The following is an 18,509-nucleotide window of genomic DNA, read 5'->3' as shown; positions in this document are numbered from 1 at the left end:
CCATTTTGCTTTTTTTATAATTGTTTTCTAGATCAAAACCCCATTGATTTCTAGATAAATAAGCCAACTGATACTATGATCCTTTATTTTTTAAAAAACAAACGTTCGCATAAGGAATAATGCAAATAACAACTGCAATAACTTGCCATCAACAGATGAAAGCCAAGATGGATATTCCTTCATTATTTCTGATTTAACCACTTACTTGGCAGTGTCCATTTATTCACCATCCACTCAGTATTAAATGTTTATAATAAAATTTCATGGGACATTCTCCCAAGATGCAAAAAGAATACTTATCATTTATGAATATACCATCTGTTCAAAAGCAAGTACTATATTATTTGCTGACAAGTCCACCCACCATCAGTACTAATTTCCAGCTGACACCAGCAACAAGAACTAGAAGAAAGATCATTGGCTGGTTGTATATCTTATCATGTCTTGTGTATACTCAGAAAGTTAGCCATAGTGAGGTATACTGGGACTTGTAGTGCTCTGTCTACCAAACCACAGCGCTGTTAATGCATGCAGTTTGAAGCGATTCATTTTTTTAGCTGTCACTTCAACACTTTTCTGCAGCGAGAGAGTTAAACATGTACATGGGATATCTATAACAGAGCTCTGTGCATCCATTTCTCACTTCTGATTGTACAGTACACAGATTTAAAATGAATGGAGGCAGCTTAGGAGTTCAGTGTATAACAGTATTCACTAGGCTCCTAAGCTCCCTCTTGTGGCGGCTGCACACAGCCAGAATGTTATCTCTTAAAGGAAACCTGTCCCATTGACAATGCTGGCCTAGCTGCAGGAAGCATGTTATAGAGCAAGACGAGCTGAGCAGATTGATATGTAGTTTTGTGCAAAAAGATTAATTATAACTTGTAATTTATTCATTAAAATCCCTGTTCACAGTGTGCTAAAGAGTCTAGTGGGCGGTCTTAATCATTGATTGACAGCCTTCCCTCTATGATTGGGAATACAGAAATAGCTTCCAATTACTGAGTAGGACCGCCCACTGGACTCCTAAACCAAGAGTTAGCAGGGATGTAAATAAATAAAGGTTATCTTTTTGTACACAATTATTCATCAATCTGCTCAGCTTCTCCTGCTCTATAACAAGCTGCCTACAGATCGGATTGCATGTTTGCCGGGACAAGTTCCCTTTAATTTCATGTCTATGCAGGGATTTGGAGCTCTGTATCAGAAAAACACAGTTCTGACCACAATAAATTATATAATAAGAAATTAGCACAGAATTTTGGATTTAAAAATGACATGATGAGAAAACACAAAAAAAAGTATTGTTTGCTAATCAAACCACACTATGAACTTCATATCGAGCAAGAAAAAAAATCTTAAATCATTACATAGGGATAACATAATAAAGTAATTATGTATTTTTCTTAGGCCAGATTCACACGAACGAGTGCAAACTCGGATGTGAAAAACTGCCCTTTTTCACGTCCGAGTTGCACCCGTATCGGTCCCGTTTTCACCGATTCCTCATAGACTTGAGTCTATCGAGGGATCCGTGAAAACGGAAGAAAACAGGACATGTTCTATTTTTCAACGGACACTTCACATGGTTCATTGAAACAACAGCCGTGTGACCGGTCCCATTGAAGTACATGCGTTTGTGTGACGGCCTTTGTTTTAACGGCCGTCAAATGGACGTATACTACGGTCGTCTGAATTCAGCCTTAATTCACTATATTTTGACCACAACTATCTCTCACTTTATTATTAATAATAATAAAAACAATAATAATGACAGAGATGACAAGTGATAATGACACATCACACGTGTTTACATACGATGGATTACTGCAATGCCGCTCTGCATTCTGCACACCAGCTCCACAACTTCTCGTACATGATGACCATGAACTCCAGGATGCCCAGGCTCCATCCACAGCAGCTGGACGTTGTCCAACTGGGATGCACTCACCACCAAAGCACCACTGCAAAGCAGGCAGATAAATTATATGAAAAACAAGCACTACAACATCTACAAACAGTGTTATTTCTACTACATACAAAGCAGTTAAGAACAAACTCTCTTTCCATGTTCCTAATTTCATAGGACATTTATCAGCCATCATAAATATATTCCCCCTTTTAGAAATCAAACTGGTTGTTTGGTTGGTTCTTTCTGCAAAATGTAATTTTTAAATATTCTTCTATTTCAGGAATTTATTTCCCATCTAACAAATATTTTTTCCCTGAGGTGTTTTGGAACTTTCTAGAAGTAGGCAACTTTTTATTGTACTCAGTGTGCCATGTAAACATGAAAGTCATATAACAAACTGTTACCACGCATGTGACATAAAACAATCAGTTAATTAAACTTACATCTCAGTGTGACCCTTGTCCCTGACTTTCATTGCAAAGATGATCCATCTGTGGTATATACGAGGTTACTAAACACCAGCTGGGGGGGGTGCACATAGGAGAGACCGCGGCTACTGAACAGCAGCTTGTGGAGGGTGCACATAGGAGAGACCGCGACTACTGAACAGCAGCTTGGAAGGGGTGCACATAGGAGAGAGCTTCCTACTTTTGCTAACTTTTTCTTATACAGAATGGTTATTGAACTCCGTCCCTGCGGCACTGATCACCAGGAGAGAGCAGCGCTTCATTATGTGCTTGGGGACACTGAACACCAGGAGAGAGAGAGCAGTGTTGCCAAGTGTTCAGCAGCGACAAACACAATGAAGCCCTTCTCTCTCACCTGATGATCAGCGCCGCCATGCGCATAATGAAGCGACGCGCTCTCTCCCTGTCTCCACGCTGCCAAGCACATAATGGCGCTGGACAACGGTAGAGGGAAGCGTGTCAGCAAACCATGACCCACGTGCCGGCTGTGGCACCGTTGCCATAGGTTGCTGACCCATGCTAGATAGAGTAGTGATTCCCAACCTCCTGGTACCATGGTGGAAAAGCCCTCCGGGGAAAACCCTAAACTTTCCCATGTCTTCTCTTAAGGTGGTAACTCTTGCTGTTGCTGTTTTCAGGGGTGTAACTATAGGGGATGCAGAGGTTGAGATCGCCCCCATCCCCTTGCCTGGGGCCTGAGAAAGCCTAAAAAGGTCCTTCTGTCCTATATGAGGAGACCAATACTATAATAAATTCTTTGCATTGGGGCCCAGAAATTTTAAGTTATGTCTCTGCTTCTGAGGAACCCTTAACCAAATTTAAAAAAAACCCTGGTTGGGAAACACGGATATAGAGTATCGTCTGCCCAATTTTACATCCCTCCCCTGAAAGCTGAAAAAATGGTTCCCTCACAGCTCTGTGAAGTTCTCTGAACCCAGTTTCTGCTTCTATGTGTCCACTTTATACCTTATTATCACCACAGGTGGTTCCATCCACGGCGGCATCCAGTTTGGAGTGACACGTTGTTCCCACAGTGCACCAGAGTGAGTTGCACACATTCTGTAAGGGTGGAGCATAGACAATATGCATGAAATGGCTTTTCATCAGGGCATCAAATACCATTGAAAGGCAATTATAATTTCTGGATACAAGTTCGCCACAACTGCTACCTGGTGATGCAGGTAATATTCTGAAGTTGTAAAGCAATGAATGAGGCCTTATTCTGAAATTGAATGTTGAATGTTGAATTGAATGTTATATAACCACATAAAAAAATTCAGCTCACTATGGACAACTGTCTTACATCAATGTCCTGGCAGAAGGTGGACGCAGATCCATATTGTAATCGACACTGATGTCCAACATCGTACAGGACTCCTGGGGGCACAGAAGGAAAATCCAGCAACTCTTTACTAGGTGGATCATCCAAGCAAAGACCCCATCCACGGCTATAAAAATAAATTCAAAAAGACACAGAATATTAGACAAAAATTCAGTATATCACCATATTTAGTATCCATAGAATGCAAACACCTTAGGGTATGTTCACAACTGTCAGATTTAGATTTTTTTAGAAAATCCGCGGCAGAAATCTGAGTATGACAAGGATGTGCCAGCGGATCTGCAAGTGGATTAGCCCCATTGAAGAATGGAGTTACTCTGCGGCTTTACCATGCAAAATCTGGAAATAATGTACATGCTGTGGATTTTAAAATCTTCAGTGTGTTCATTATTCAATTTTTTCCGAGGCATGTAAATAGGGCTACAAGAACCTCATGCAGTGTGGATTTAGGTGCGGAATCCGCGCCTAACTGCTCATAAAAATCCTCCAGGTGTGAACATTTCCTTAATCTAAGATACCTAAACACCACTGTTTCTCAACTCTGGTCTTTAAGTAACCCCAACAGGTCATGTTTTAAAGATTTTTAGAGAAAACACCTATGGTGATAACTGAAAGGAATCCTCAATGGATGACCTGATGAGGGTACTTGAGTACTGGAATTGAGAAATGCTGCTATAGATAACCACCTAATGATAACCCTTGGCCCCTGGTTATGAAAAGTGTGAATATCAGATTTGTGGGGGAGTTAGATGGCATCTCACACTCCAACCCTGATAAAGATAACTGCAAAACATGAAGATGAGTCCAAAACGGCAGCATTTCTACAATGCTCATCTGAGCTAAGGCCCTATTACACCGGCTGATTTTGGCGGGTGCAGCGAGCGCCGATCAACGAGACAGGTCGTTGATCGGCCCTCGTTTGCTCCTGTCACAAGGAGCAATGTATGTTGAGGAGCAGACATTACTCCGATCGCACGTTCCTCATACATTATTATCATGTTGGCAGCGCATCTCCCTGTATACACGGAGATTTTCTGCCGACAACGATATTATTTTACTTTTTTTAAACGATACGATCAGCAGATGAACGAGCGTTCGCTCATTGTGGCTGGCTTGTTAGGGGTTACATAGGCCAGTTCATTAATATTGGTGCTAAATGTAAATTAATATAATATTCTAATATATGTTTTATATATACACAAAAAAATCTAATAGGGAGACAACAGTACAATTGTCAGGATCAGAATCTCTTTGGAACAAATCAACTATACGGATCTACAACTCAATAGCTTAAGGAAAAAAGTATGACGAACAACTGAACAAGGCAGAGGATTAACCCCTCAATATCTTGACACAGCGTGTGTGTCCTATCATGGTGATCTTTATTTTTCCAGGCCATATTTCATGGTTATCTCTGATTGTGATGTGGCAGGAAGTGGATGATCTTCATGTTTGTGTTTGGAAACTTTAGAGGAAGCAAGTGGGTGGGGGGCAGCGAGGAGAGTAGAAGGGGCAGCTATTGTCCGGTGGGTTTTCAGGGGTGCGTGGGCTGTTCAGAAAAGATTTATATTCATGTAAATAAAGCAAGATAAAAAAGGAATACATATGGCTGGAAATCAGCGGAGAATAAGCTGAATACTATAAAGTTCACATCCCGGAACCATAACTTTCTACAGAATGTGACATATCCTGGAAAAAAGGAATATAGCTGAGCAACTAAGAATGTTCTAGTAAAAATTGTCATTGCTTTGGGTCACAACGACTTGTTGAACAGGCACATTTTTTATCAGAAGTCACCAACCTTTTGAAAACCACAAGCCGCTTTCTGATATGAAAGATAGTGTGAAGCCACATTAAATATTATCATGTCAGTTCACACGACCGAGTGCCACTCGTGACGTTTTTCCCACAATGCGAGTGGCACCCGATAGTTTTCATGGATGCATTCATTTTAGTGGGTGAATCGGATCCGTCAAAACGGACCCAACTCTCCGTTCCATGGAAAGCTAGGACATGTCCTATCTTTCCACCGATCACTGATGGGAATCTACAAATACACGGTCGGGTGGATTAGGTGTAAGGGATAAATCCTATTAAAGTTATGATCAAGTTATTAAAGTGTAGCTCTTGTTGTACTCTATTACCTAAACTGACATCGGTCATGGAGGGATGCTCCTGCTCGCTGGCTAGTTGTATGAAACACCGTACTATCTACAAATATCGTGCACGTGTGCAATTCTTAGCAAGTTACACGTAGCGTAAATACAGTGGATTTTCCACAACGGGCCTAATATGAGCAGGAAAAACACACTATTTGGCGCGGATTCCTGTTACAGATTTACCAGCGTTTTTATTAAAATTCTGCTGCTGATTGTTTGTTGCACAAAATCTGCAGCGTATCCTGTGTGTGGTAACATACCCTTAGAGCACATTCAGACGTGGCGAAATTGCAGTGGAATTCTGCTGCGGACAGTCCGCATTCGAATTCTCCAGCGGCCGTTTTTTAAATTTGTTTCTACACATTTTTAGGCAAGTTAGTTCAGACGTTGCGGAAAACTCCGCTGCGGACCATAGGCTACGGTGCAGAATTTTCAGTCCGCAGCATGCACTGTCTGTTGCGGAGAAGAAGCGGAATTTCACTGCGGATTTCAGCCTTTGCAATGCAAAAACTGAAATCTGTGGCAAGTCCGCTGTGTTTTCTGCAACGTCTGAATTACCTGTCAAATATGCAAATGTTGGTGCAGATTCGTTGCGTAATTGCCCCAAATCTGCACCAACATTTGCAGCGGAAAAACTCTGCCACGTCTGAACGTGCCCTTATGGTTCAGTCACACGTGGCAGATTTTCTGCAACTAAAAATCATTTCCATACATCTGAATGGAACTTGCAGATATCCTGCACCTGCTGCAGAAACAACCACAATCAGATGAAGGTAACTGATTTTCAGTCGCAGAAAATTTCTGCAACAAAAGCTTCCACGTGCGAATCCATCCATCCATCCATCCATCCCACATAGCATAAAAGCTGCAGAATTTCTGCATCGGAATGCTGTGCGGAAATTCCGCAGCATTTACAGTAGCAGTAAAGTGGATGAGATTAAGAAAATCTCATCTCCACGGTGCGAGAAAAAAAACAGCAGCGTAAACATTAATAAATTGACCTGCAGTGCGGAATTTAAATCCACAGCATGTCAATTTATGCTGCGTTTTTGTTGCAAACCCTCACCAGAATGCCAAGGTTTGCGACTTTTGTGGCGGAGTTGCAGTGATTCCGCCGCAAAAATCGCAACTCAGAAAAAAAACAAAAAACGACTTACCCAGAACTGGCTGCAGCCACATCACAGGCCGCAGCGTCACATGGCCTGCAAAGTCGTCCAGGGAGGCCGGACGACGCGCAGAGAAGAGGAAAGGGGTAAGTATGGAAGTTTTTTTTTTCTTTCACAAGGAGCAATGCATGTCGGCGGCACATGTACCTTTTTACACAGGAAGATGTTCTGCCGACAACGATAATATTTCTTGCAGCATAAACGATACGATCTGCCAATGAGCGAACATTGCCCTGTTTACACAATGCAATAATCGGGAACGAGACTTAAGGCTCTTATCCTGGTGTTTTCTGCCAGATATATGTTTTGGCCATGGTACCAAGTTCTAGTAATACTGTTACCTTCTTAGTGACACTAGTACACAATAGGATCTGGAGCTGCCAACAGTTGGGAAGTTCATGCAGGGGGCCTAAGAGCCACATGTGGCTACCAAGCCACTAGTTGGGGAACACAGTTTTATATATTCATAGAAGCTAGTGCTTACATGAGTCTGAAAGTGTTTCCTTTATACATGCTAAACTTGATAACACATTGGTCAAACTTTACCAATGGAACAATTGACATTTGAAAAGTGAAAATAAGGGAGAAAGTATATGTATCCAGTGGAAACGTGCGTCATTTAATTGTCCAGTTTGGATAACACCATGTAATACTATGGATTCTTTGGTAACAACTAGATGCAATGGCCCTAGTGGTCGGTGAGCTGTCCATCTTACCTATTTATTTCACAATGACATTTATGGTCTTCTAGTAGAAATAGCTAGCTTGATAGGAGGAATGTCCCCCTCTTTGAGCTTAAAGAGTATTAAGCTCCTATCCAGACTTATGTGTCTCTTGGGTTAAATATCAGTTTAGTCTTATGCATCAGGGTACCAACAACCTGCATGCATTATATGTCCTAGGGGGAGCTACACTGGGGGAGTCACTTGTTGAGTTTTACGGGCACAGGGTATGTGGACCCACTAGGCCGCTCCGCCGTAGCGGGGAGGCAGCTGACCAGGTCACAGTCTAAGCAGAAGTAAATGGCAGACAGTATGCTCGGGTACCTGAAATAGTCCGGGCGGTGGCTGTGGCTTCAGCACGGATGGAGGCAGGTGCGGCAAGTGGCGGCAGACGTGGCGGGCAGTATCCGATGACACTTGACGTGGCAGATGGCACTTGACGTGGCAGATGGCACTTGACGTGGCAGGTGGCACTTGATGTGGCAGAAGACACTTGACATGGCAGATGGCACTTGACGTGGCAGAAGACACTTGACGTGGCAGATGGCACTTGACGTGGCAGAAGACACTTGACGTGGCAGATGGCACTTGACGTGGCAGATGGCACTTGACGTGGCAGAAGACACTTGAAAGCGGGTAGGCACAGGAACAACACGGAATACAGGAACGGTAACAGGGCACGGGTAACAGCTGGAACGGGAGACACTACGGAACCATTTGCGAGACAGACTGGGAAAGACTAACAACGCTCATGCAAGGATTAGATGGCCAGGGGCCTTCTTATAGACCAGGAAATCGTGGCAGTTGATGGTGATGACGATTTCCTAATTGCGCGCGCACCCTACGGGATCCAGCCGTACGGAGCGGAAGTGAGCGCTGGCATCTCCTAGGAGGGAGATGGAGGCCAGCGCTCACAGATCCATGGCTGCGGGCGTCGGGAGGTGAGTAAACCCGACGGCCCGCAGCCATGGGCGCTACAGTATCCCCCCTCTTACGCCCCCTCTTCTTGGGGCCAGAGTGAGAGAGGAACTTTTTAATAAGAGCAGGAGCACTGAGGTTCTCTTCTGGCTCCCAGGACCTCTCCTCAGGACCAAACCCTCTCCAGTCCACCAAATAGAAAGTCCTTCCTCCTACTCTCTTGCGGTCCAGGATCTCCTTTACCTCAAATACATCAGAAGGACCGCTGGGAGCAACTGTGGAACTAGAGGTCTTGATGTAGCGGTTCAGGACCACTGGTTTCAGGAGGGACACATGGAAGGAGTTAGGGATTCTGAGGGTAGGAGGCAGCCGCAGCTTATAGGAGACAGGGTTAATTTGTTGCAGGACCTCGAAAGGACCAAGGAACCTGGGAGCGAACTTGTATGAGGGCACCCTCAAGCGAATGTTCCGAGAGGACAGCCAGACTTTAGTCCCCGGAAGATACTGAGGCGGCTCTCTTCTCCTAGTATCTGCCTTTCGCTTCATGCGTTCGACCGCCAGCAAAATAGAGGATCGGGTCTGTTGCCAGATTTGCAGGAAGTCCCCATATGCAGAGTTAGCAGCGGGTACCTGAGATGAAGTCGACACAGGAAGAGGGACTCTGGGATGTTGACTGTACACGATGTGAAACGGAGTGGAAGTGGTGGACTCACTTGTGTGGTTGTTGTATGAAAACTCCGCCCATGGAAGAAGCTGTACCCAGTTATCGTGCTGTGAAGAGATGAAGTGGCGGAGGTAATTTTCCATGACCTGGTTGATCCTCTCAACTTGCCCATTGGACTGGGGGTGATAGGCAGAGGAAAAGTCCAAACTCACATCCAGGAGTTTACAGAGGGCTCTCCAGAACTTGGAGGTAAACTGAACCCCCCGGTCGGACACAATGTGAAGAGGCAAGCCATGCAAGCGGAAGATGTGCAGAATGAAGAGACTTGCCAGTCGAGGAGCAAAGGGTAGGCCGGTCAGCGGGATAAAATGTGCCATCTTAGAGAACCGGTCCACCACCACCCAGATGGTGTTGCATCCTGCTGAGAGAGGAAGGTCCGTGACGAAGTCCATAGCAATGTGCTGCCAGGGGGCACTGGGTACAGGCAGGGGTTGAAGCAGGCCGGCAGGCTTGCTGTGAGTCACTTTGTTGGAGGCACACACCGTGCAAGCAGAGACAAAGTCCAGAACATCCTTAGGTAGCGTGGGCCACCAGAAGTGACGAGCGACCAGGTCTTGGGTTTTACGGACACCAGCGTGCCCAGCCAGTTTAGAACAGTGTCCCCACTGGAGAATTCTTTTTCGGTCTGCCAACCGAACAAAAGTTCTCCCCGGAGGGATATCTCTAAGCTGCAGAGGATTGGCGGTGAAAACGCAGGATGGGTCTATGATCGTCTGAAGGGACTCCACCGTGTCTTCCGTCTCAAATGATCTGGACAGGGCATCGGCCCTCACATTCTTGTCAGCGGGACGGTAGTGGAGCAGAAATTGGAAACGGGTGAAGAACAGTGACCACCTGGCTTGACGGGGATTCAGTCGTTGAGCAGACTGAAGGTAAGTAAGATTCTTGTGGTCGGTGAAGATCAGGATGGGGTGAGCAGCGCCCTCCAGAAGGTGTCTCCACTCCTCCAGGGCCAATTTGATAGCCAGTAGCTCCCGATCTCCAATGTAATAGTTGCGCTCAGCAGAGGAAAACAGTCTTGAGTAGTAGCCACATACTACTGCCTTTCCTTTGGAGCTCCTCTGGAACAGAAGTGCGCCTGCACCAACAGAGGAACCGTCCACTTCCAGTGAAAACTGCCGAGATACGTCAGGGTGATGGAGGATTGAAGCGGAGGTGAAGGCTTTCTTGAGGCTAATGAATGCGGACTCTGCCTCTGGAGTCCACACCTTGGCGTTCACACCCTTCTTGGTAAGGGTAGAGATGGGGGCCGTCAGAGAAGAAAAGTTCGGAATAAACTGCCGGTAGAAGTTGGCGAAACCCAGGAACCGCTGTATGGCCCTTAGGCCTTGAGGACGTGGCCATTCCAGGACAGACTTTAGCTTCTCAGGGTCCATCTTAAGGCCTTGATCCGAGATGACATAGCCCAGGAAGGGCAAAGACCTCTTTTCAAAGGTGCATTTCTCTAACTTGGCATACAAGCGATTCTCTCTTAGTCGCAGAAGAACTTGACGAACATGCCTCCGATGGGTCATCAGATCTGGGGAGAAAATTAGAATATCATCGAGATAAACTACAACACACGTATAGAGGAGATCTCGGAAGATGTCATTAACGAACTCCTGAAATACTGCGGGAGCGTTACACAGTCCGAAGGGCATCACTAGGTATTCGTAGTGCCCATCGCGGGTGTTAAATGCCGTCTTCCATTCGTCACCCCGGCGAATCCGGATTAGATTATAGGCCCCCCGCAGATCTAGCGTGGAAAAAATTTTGGCTCCTCGTATGCGATCAAACAGCTCGGAAATGAGTGGCAACGGGTACTTGTTCTTGACCGTGATCTGATTGAGACCATGGTAATCAATACAGGGTCGGAGAGATCCATCTCTCTTTTTAACGAAGAAGAATCCTGCCCCGGCCGGGGAGGAAGATTTTCGAATAAAACCCCTCTCCAAGTTCTCCTTGATATAGGCTGACAACGATAAAGTCTCTGGCAAGGAGAGAGGATATACTCGTCCACGGGGAAGAGAAGCATTGGGAACCAGTTCAATGGGACAGTCGTAATTCCGATGTGGAGGCAACGTCTCAGCCTCTCGTTTGCAAAAAGACATCCGCAAAACTGGCATACTGAGAAGGTAGATCCGAGAGTGACTGAGGCAGAGGAGGCACAACAGGACAGACTTGTGACAGGCAATGGCTATGGCATCTGGAACCCCATTGAAGAACTTCTCCAGAATTCCAGTCGAGTGTCGGGGCGTGTAGACGGAGCCATGGCAGACCCAGCAGGATAGGATTGATAGCCTTGGGTAGTACCAGGAAGGAGATCTGTTCCGAGTGAAGAGCTCCGACCCGTAGTGTCAACGGCTCAGTGATGAGCATGATCGGATCAGGCAACGGTAGACCATTCACAGAAGCAACTGCCAGGGGTCTCTCCAGAGGGACTGTGGGTAGTTGAAACCGGTCCACTAGATCCTGGTGGATAAAATTAGCAGCCGCTCCAGAGTCAAGATGGCCACAGGTATCGACAATTTGGAAGAGGTTTTAACGTTTGGAGACGTTCCACCTAGAGTTGCCTCTCCAATCAACCCTAGGTACTGGAGTTTCCCGGTTTCTGTGAGCATTGGCGCACAAAATGACCCTTGAGGCCACAATACATACAAAGTCCAGAGGAGCGTCTGCGCTGCTTCTCCTGTTCAGATAACCGGACTCTGTCTACCTGCATGGGTTCCTCAGGTAGCGCACTAGGAGTGGACAATAGTGGTCTCTGGGCAGAGGGTGCTGGTCTGTGGGCCCGGCTCTCCTGACGAACCTCTTGAGAGCGCTCCCGGATTCTCATATCAACCCGGGTGGCTAACAGGATGAGGGCATCCAAGGTAGAAGGAAGGTCGCGGGCTGCCAGTTCGTCCTTGATGTGAGAGGACAGTCCCTGCCAGAAGGTCGCCACCAGTGCCTCATTGTTCCATGCCAGCTCGGCTGCTAAGGTACGGAAGGAGATAGCATACTCCCCTACTGTGGAGCCCTCTTGCTTGAGGGTCAGCAGAGTGGCTGCGGCAGAGGATGTTCGACCCAGCTCCTCGAACACGGCACGAAAGGACTGCAGGAACAAGGCTAGGTCCGCGGATACAGGTCCTTGTTGCTCCAAAATTGAGTTTGCCCATGCGAGGGCCTTGCCAGCGAGGAGGGAGATAATAAATGCCACTTTGGCCTCCTCGGAGGGGAAGAGATGAGGCCGTAGCCTAAAATGCACTGTGCATTGGTTGAGAAATCCTCTACATGCTCTGGGGTCACCGTCGTAGCGAGGAGGAAGAGGCAGAGGAACTGAGGATCCGGAACAAACAGGGGGAGCAACAGGCAGTGGCACGGCAACAGCTTCAGGGGGAAGAACCGGGGGTGGAACAGCGAGTAGATCCAGGCGGACCAGGATAGAATTCACCGCCTCAAGGAGTTGATCCTGACGTGTGCGGAGGTCCTGCATCTCTGTCTGAATCTTCTGGACTGGGGTCTTGGGCTGGCCAGCGGGTTCCATGGCCTGAGCGTACTGTCACGGGCACAGGGTATGTGGACCCACTAGGCCGCTCCGCCGTAGCGGAGAGGCAGCTGACCAGGTCACAGTCTAAGCAGAAGTAAATGGCAGACAGTATGCTTGGGTACCTGAAATAGTCCGGGCGGTGACTGTGGCTTCAGCACGGATGGAGGCAGGTGCGGCAAGTGGAGCCAGACGTGGCGGGCATTATCCGATGACACTTGACGTGGCAGATGGCACTTGACGTGGCAGATGGCACTTGACGTGGCAGAAGACACTTGACGTGGCAGATGGCACTTGACGTGGCAGATGGCACTTGACGTGGCAGAAGACACTTGAACGCGGGTAGGCACAGGAACAACACGGAATACAGGAACGGTAACAGGGCACGGGTAACAGCTTGAACGGGAGACACTACGGAACCATTTGCGAGACAGACTGGGAAAGACTAACAACGCTCAGGCAAGGATTAGAAGGCCAGGGGCCTTCTTATAGACCAGGAAATCGTGGCAGTTGATGGTGATGACGATTTCCTAATTGCGCGCGCTGGCCCTTTAAGGCCGGGCGCGAGCTTGTGCGCGCACCCTATGGGATCCAGCCGAACGGAGCGGAAGTGAGCGCTGGCATCTCCTAGGAGGGAGATGGAGGCCAGCGCTCACAGATCCATGGCTGCGGGCGTCGGGAGGTGAGTAAACCCGACGGCCCGCGGCCATGGACGCTACATTGAGAAGGATCTGAGTGTACTTGCAGATCATAAACTAAATAACAGCATGCAATGTCAATCAGCTGCTTCAAAGGCCAGCAAGATATTGTCGTGTATTAAAAGAGGCATGGACTCGAGGGACAGGGATGTAATATTACCACTTTACTAAGGGGCACGGAGAATCTAAGTTATGAGGAAAGATTAAAAGAATTAAACCTATTTAGCCTTGAAAAGAGACTAATAAGGGGAGACATGATTAATTTGTATAAATATATGAATGGCAGGTGTAGGGAGGGTTAGAGAAGTTTTCGCAGAGGGCTCCTTTGTCACACTCCTGCAGTTAAGAGAGACTCATGACTTCCCACACATACAGTGGTATAGATACTTTCAGCTTCGCCATGCTGTCCACTCCCAGTTTCCGCCAAACATTAGTGTTATATCTGACTATCCCCTTATTGGAATCTTGAAATCACAGGGACCTAAGGGCCTCATATCAGCACTGTACACCCATTTACTCTCTTCCAAGCTCACTTTGGTGCCGTTTCCTGTATTTGATAGATGGTTGGTGCAAATTCCAGATCTTACATTGGAAGATAAAGTTGCAGTGTTTAGCTCTCATATGTCGGTTTCTCCAGCGATAAATAATAAATTGATACAGTTGTATATTGTACACCAATCCTATTTGACCCCTATTAGACTACATAAAATGGGTATACCCACAACGGAGTGTCACAGATGGCATTGTTTGGATGCAGATTTCTGGCATCTTATGTGGAACTGCCCATATATATCTGACTTTTGGGCACAAATATTGAACTTCTTATCCTCTCTTTTACCGTCCCCTGTGCCCATTTCCCCTAAGGTGGCTTTATTTGGTATCTTAGAGGAAGAAATTTGGCCACACTACATGCGAATTTTCTTAAAAGAAACTTTGTTTTTGGCTCGGAAGGTAATAGCTATTCGCTGGATGGCTGATAACACGCCCTCGGTTGCTCAGTGTAGAGGTCTTGTCAATACAGTCATAAAATATGAACGATTAGTATATCACTATAGAGGATGTCCGGATAATTTCTTCAAGGTCTGGGGTCCCTGGTTAGATACTCCAAAGACTTTTGATGTAGAGGAACCTTAACTTTTGTTTCATGATGTATGTCCTTAACCTTATTTGGTTATTATATTACCTATTACACACACTCATATATTTGTGATATTTTCACGGCATAGACAACAGGTTTTATTGTTGTTTCAAATTTATTATTGACAAATTCTATAAAAGTTTTGAATGTTGCTGATTACCCATTCCCTTTTTTTTTTCCTTTCTGTATCCCATGTGATGTAACATATTTATTTTATTCGTGCACTTGTTTGCCCTTCATCCTGTCTGCAACATTTTAAATAAAACAAATTAAAAAAATATATATATATGAATGGCACATACAAAAAATATAGTGAAATCCTGTTCCATGTAAAACCCCCTCAAAAAACAAGGGGGCACTCCCTCCGTCTGCAGAAAATAAGGTTCAATCTGCAGAGGCGACAAGCCTTCTTTACTGTGAGAACTGTGAATCTGTGGAATAGTCACCGCAGGAGCCGTCACAGCAGGGACAGTAGATGGCTTTAATAAAGGCTTAGATAATTTCCTAGAAAGAAAAAATATAAGCTCCTATGTCAATGTGTGGAAATTTTGTTTCATCCCTTACCTTTTTCCCATCCCTTGGTTGAACTTGACGGACATGTGTCTTTTTTCAACCGTACTAACTATGTAACTATGTAGTCATGTGTTACTCTCTTCCACCCGCCCCTCTTGTACTGTTTGCACATTAGCAAGAAGCAGGGGTCAGATCGAGTGGAACATGTAGGGGGGATTAAGGGTACCATGGGCCCCGGACACTTTTTCAAGTTTGGGCCCCCCCTCGAACTCTGAAGACAGAACTCTGATGAGACTGTACCGTATATTTGCAGATTTCTGTATAGGCGGCCACAGATCTGCCACGGTTTTGAATTCGCTGTAAAAGCAGAATGAGCCATGCAGAAGAGGAAAAACAGAGTACGTTGAAGAGGCCAGGAGCTTTAAATTGTTAGTGATTTCCAGAAAAAAAAAATCGGCTGTGTGTGAATATAACCTTAAAGAACCAGTGTCTGTTGTTTAACCCCTTAAAGTCTAAGCCATTTTTTTTTTTTCATTTTTCACTCTCCACCTTCCTAGAGCCATACCTTTTTTATTTTTACGTCAATGGTTTGGTGTGTGAAGGATTATTTTTTTGCTGGAGAAGTTGTAGTTGTTATTGGCACCATTTAAAATACCATATAATGGTTGAATTGGAAAAAAACTGAGATACCTCCATGTTTTTTGGGATTTAGTTTTTACTGTATATATTTACCTTCTCTTAAGGTAAAAGTAGATTTAACATCTACTTTTACCTTAAGATATGGTAAATATATACAGCCCCAAAACCAATCTCAGTACAAATTTTCAGACCCAGATCCAAGCTCAGTACATAAATACAGTTCCAGAACCAAGCTCAGTACATAAATACAGTGCAAGAACAAAGCTCAGTACATATATACAGTGTCAGAACAAAGCTCAGTACATATATACAGCTCCAGAACCACTCTCACTACATATATAAAGCACCAGAATCAAGCTCAGTACATAAATACAGTGCCAGAACAAAGCTCAGTACATATATATAACTCCAGAACCAAACTCAGTACATAAATACAGCACTACAACAAAGCTCAGTACATTTATACAGCACCAGAACAAGCTCAGTACATATATACAACACCAGAACCAAGCTCAGTACATAAATACAGCACCACAACAAAGCTCAGTACATATAAACAGCACCAGAACAAATAGAGCTCTGTACAGAGATAATTTGCAAATTCAATTTAACCCCTGCCGTATAAGTTTGTACGACATATAACGACAGCTCCCAGTATAGCCTGAACAATGGTTAGTATATGCTCGGAGTTGCTGTTTAACAAAAATGAATGCTGCCATCCATCTTCTCGCTGCAGATCATACAGTTAATACAGCACTGATCAGTCACAGGGAGACATTTACATTGAGTGACTCACCGGTGACGCCTCAGATTTTTTTTAGTTCTTTTTCCCTTTTCTTCTCCATTCGGTCAAGACCTCTATGATAACTTCTCCTGGGTACGGCCCATTTCTGCAGTTTGCAGCTCACTTTTCCATCATTTCTGCACCTATAAATGAAGTTAAAATTCTCATAGTGCCCCACTCTATGCCCCTGAGTATAATAGTATCATACACTGTGCCCCTGAATATAATAATATTATACACTGTGCCCTGAATATAATAGTATTATACACTGTGACCCTGAATATAATAGTATTATACACTGTGCCCTGAATATTATAGTATTATACACTGTGCCCCTGAATACAATAGTAATATACACCGTGGCCCTGCATACAATACTATACATTGTACCACCAAATACAATAGTACTATACACTGTGCTCCTGAATACAATAGAACTACACACCGTGCCCATGAATAAAATTGCACCATGCACTGTGCCCATTAAATAAATTGAGTCAAAGTCAAGTAAAACATCATACCCTGTAGATAGCGCCAGTCACAATGCCCCCTGTAGATAAAGCCCCTGTAGATAGCACCAGTCACAATGCCCCCTGTAGATAGTGCCAGTTACAATGCCCTCTGTAGATAATGCCCCTTGTAGATGGTGCCACTCACAATGCCCCCTGTAGATAGTGCCAGTTACAATGCCCTCTGTAGATAATGGCCCATGTAGATAACGCCAGTTACAATACCCTCTGTAGATAATTCCCCCTGTAGATAGCACCAGTTACAATGCCCTCTGTAGATAATGCCCACTGTAGATATTGCCCCCAACACTGCCCAGAAAAAAACAAAAATTCTCACCTGTCCCCGTTCCCGCGCTGTCCTCCAGCGACGCAGTATTGGTCAGAGACCAGACGGCGTCATCCATCGTAATGGCACAGTCATGTCATTAGTACTATGTCATTACTATGTCATTAGTAAAGCGCCGAATGGGAGGAAGGGAACGGAGTGCTAAAGTAAGCAATTGTATCCGCGTACTAAGGACACGAATACAATTGGGTGAGAGGTCCCAATCCAGCATTCTCTCTGGGGTTGTTTGTCTGTTTTTTTTACCAATTATCCCATCATTTAATCTTACAAATGATAAATGATATGTCTTCCCCACAAGAGACCATGCTAGAACAACACTAGGACTTCTGTAATAGGGCAATGTAATGACCCGCTTAGCTGACTAGATTGCATAAAACCATTTTTTCTGCTACAGTGAAGGAAATAAGTATTTGATCCCTTGCTGATTTTGTAAGTTTGCCCACTGTCAAAGATATGAACAGTCTAGAATTTTTAGGCTAGGTTAATTTTACCAGTGAGAGATAGATTATCTAAAAAAAAAACTGAAAATCACATTGTCAAAATTATATATATTTATTTGCATTGTGCACAGAGAAATAAGTATCTGATCCCTTTGGCAAACAAGACTTAATACTTGGTGGCAAAACCCTTGTTGGCAAGCACAGCAGTCAGACGGTTTTTGTAGTTGATGATGAGGTTTGCACACATGTTAGATGGAATTTTGGCCCACTCCTCTTTGCAGATAATCTGTAAATCATTAAGATTTCGAGGCTGTCGCTTGGCAACTCGGATCTTCAGCTCCCTCCATAAGTTTTCGATGGGATTAAGGTCTGGAGACTGGCTAGGCCACTCCATGACCTTAATGTGCTTCTTTTTGAGCCACTCCTTTGTTGCCTTGGCTGTTTGTTTCGGGTCATTGTCGTGCTGGAAGACCCAGCCACGAGCCATTTTTAATGTCCTGGTGGAGGGAAGGAGGTTGTCACTCAGG

General features: G+C 45.1%; 1 protein-coding gene across 2 annotated transcripts in view; it reads right to left on the bottom strand.

The window, feature by feature from the left end:
* Positions 1-18,509, bottom strand: part of ADAMTS7 (ADAM metallopeptidase with thrombospondin type 1 motif 7) — a 79,825-nt gene that overhangs the window by 36,222 nt on the left and 25,094 nt on the right. For both annotated transcript variants that reach the window (XM_075858372.1, XM_075858374.1), the window contains 3 exons: positions 3,683-3,827; positions 3,346-3,438; positions 1,819-1,964 (listed from right to left, as the gene is read on the bottom strand). In XM_075858372.1, the coding sequence (XP_075714487.1) occupies positions 1,819-1,964; positions 3,346-3,438; positions 3,683-3,827 (384 nt within the window). The remainder of the gene's footprint in view (positions 1-1,818; positions 1,965-3,345; positions 3,439-3,682; positions 3,828-18,509) is intronic.

The sequence above is a fragment of the Rhinoderma darwinii genome, chromosome 3 (assembly GCF_050947455.1).
Source record: "Rhinoderma darwinii isolate aRhiDar2 chromosome 3, aRhiDar2.hap1, whole genome shotgun sequence".
Lineage (NCBI taxonomy): Eukaryota > Metazoa > Chordata > Amphibia > Anura > Rhinodermatidae > Rhinoderma > Rhinoderma darwinii.
This window is presented reverse-complemented; position numbering and strand designations above follow the sequence as displayed.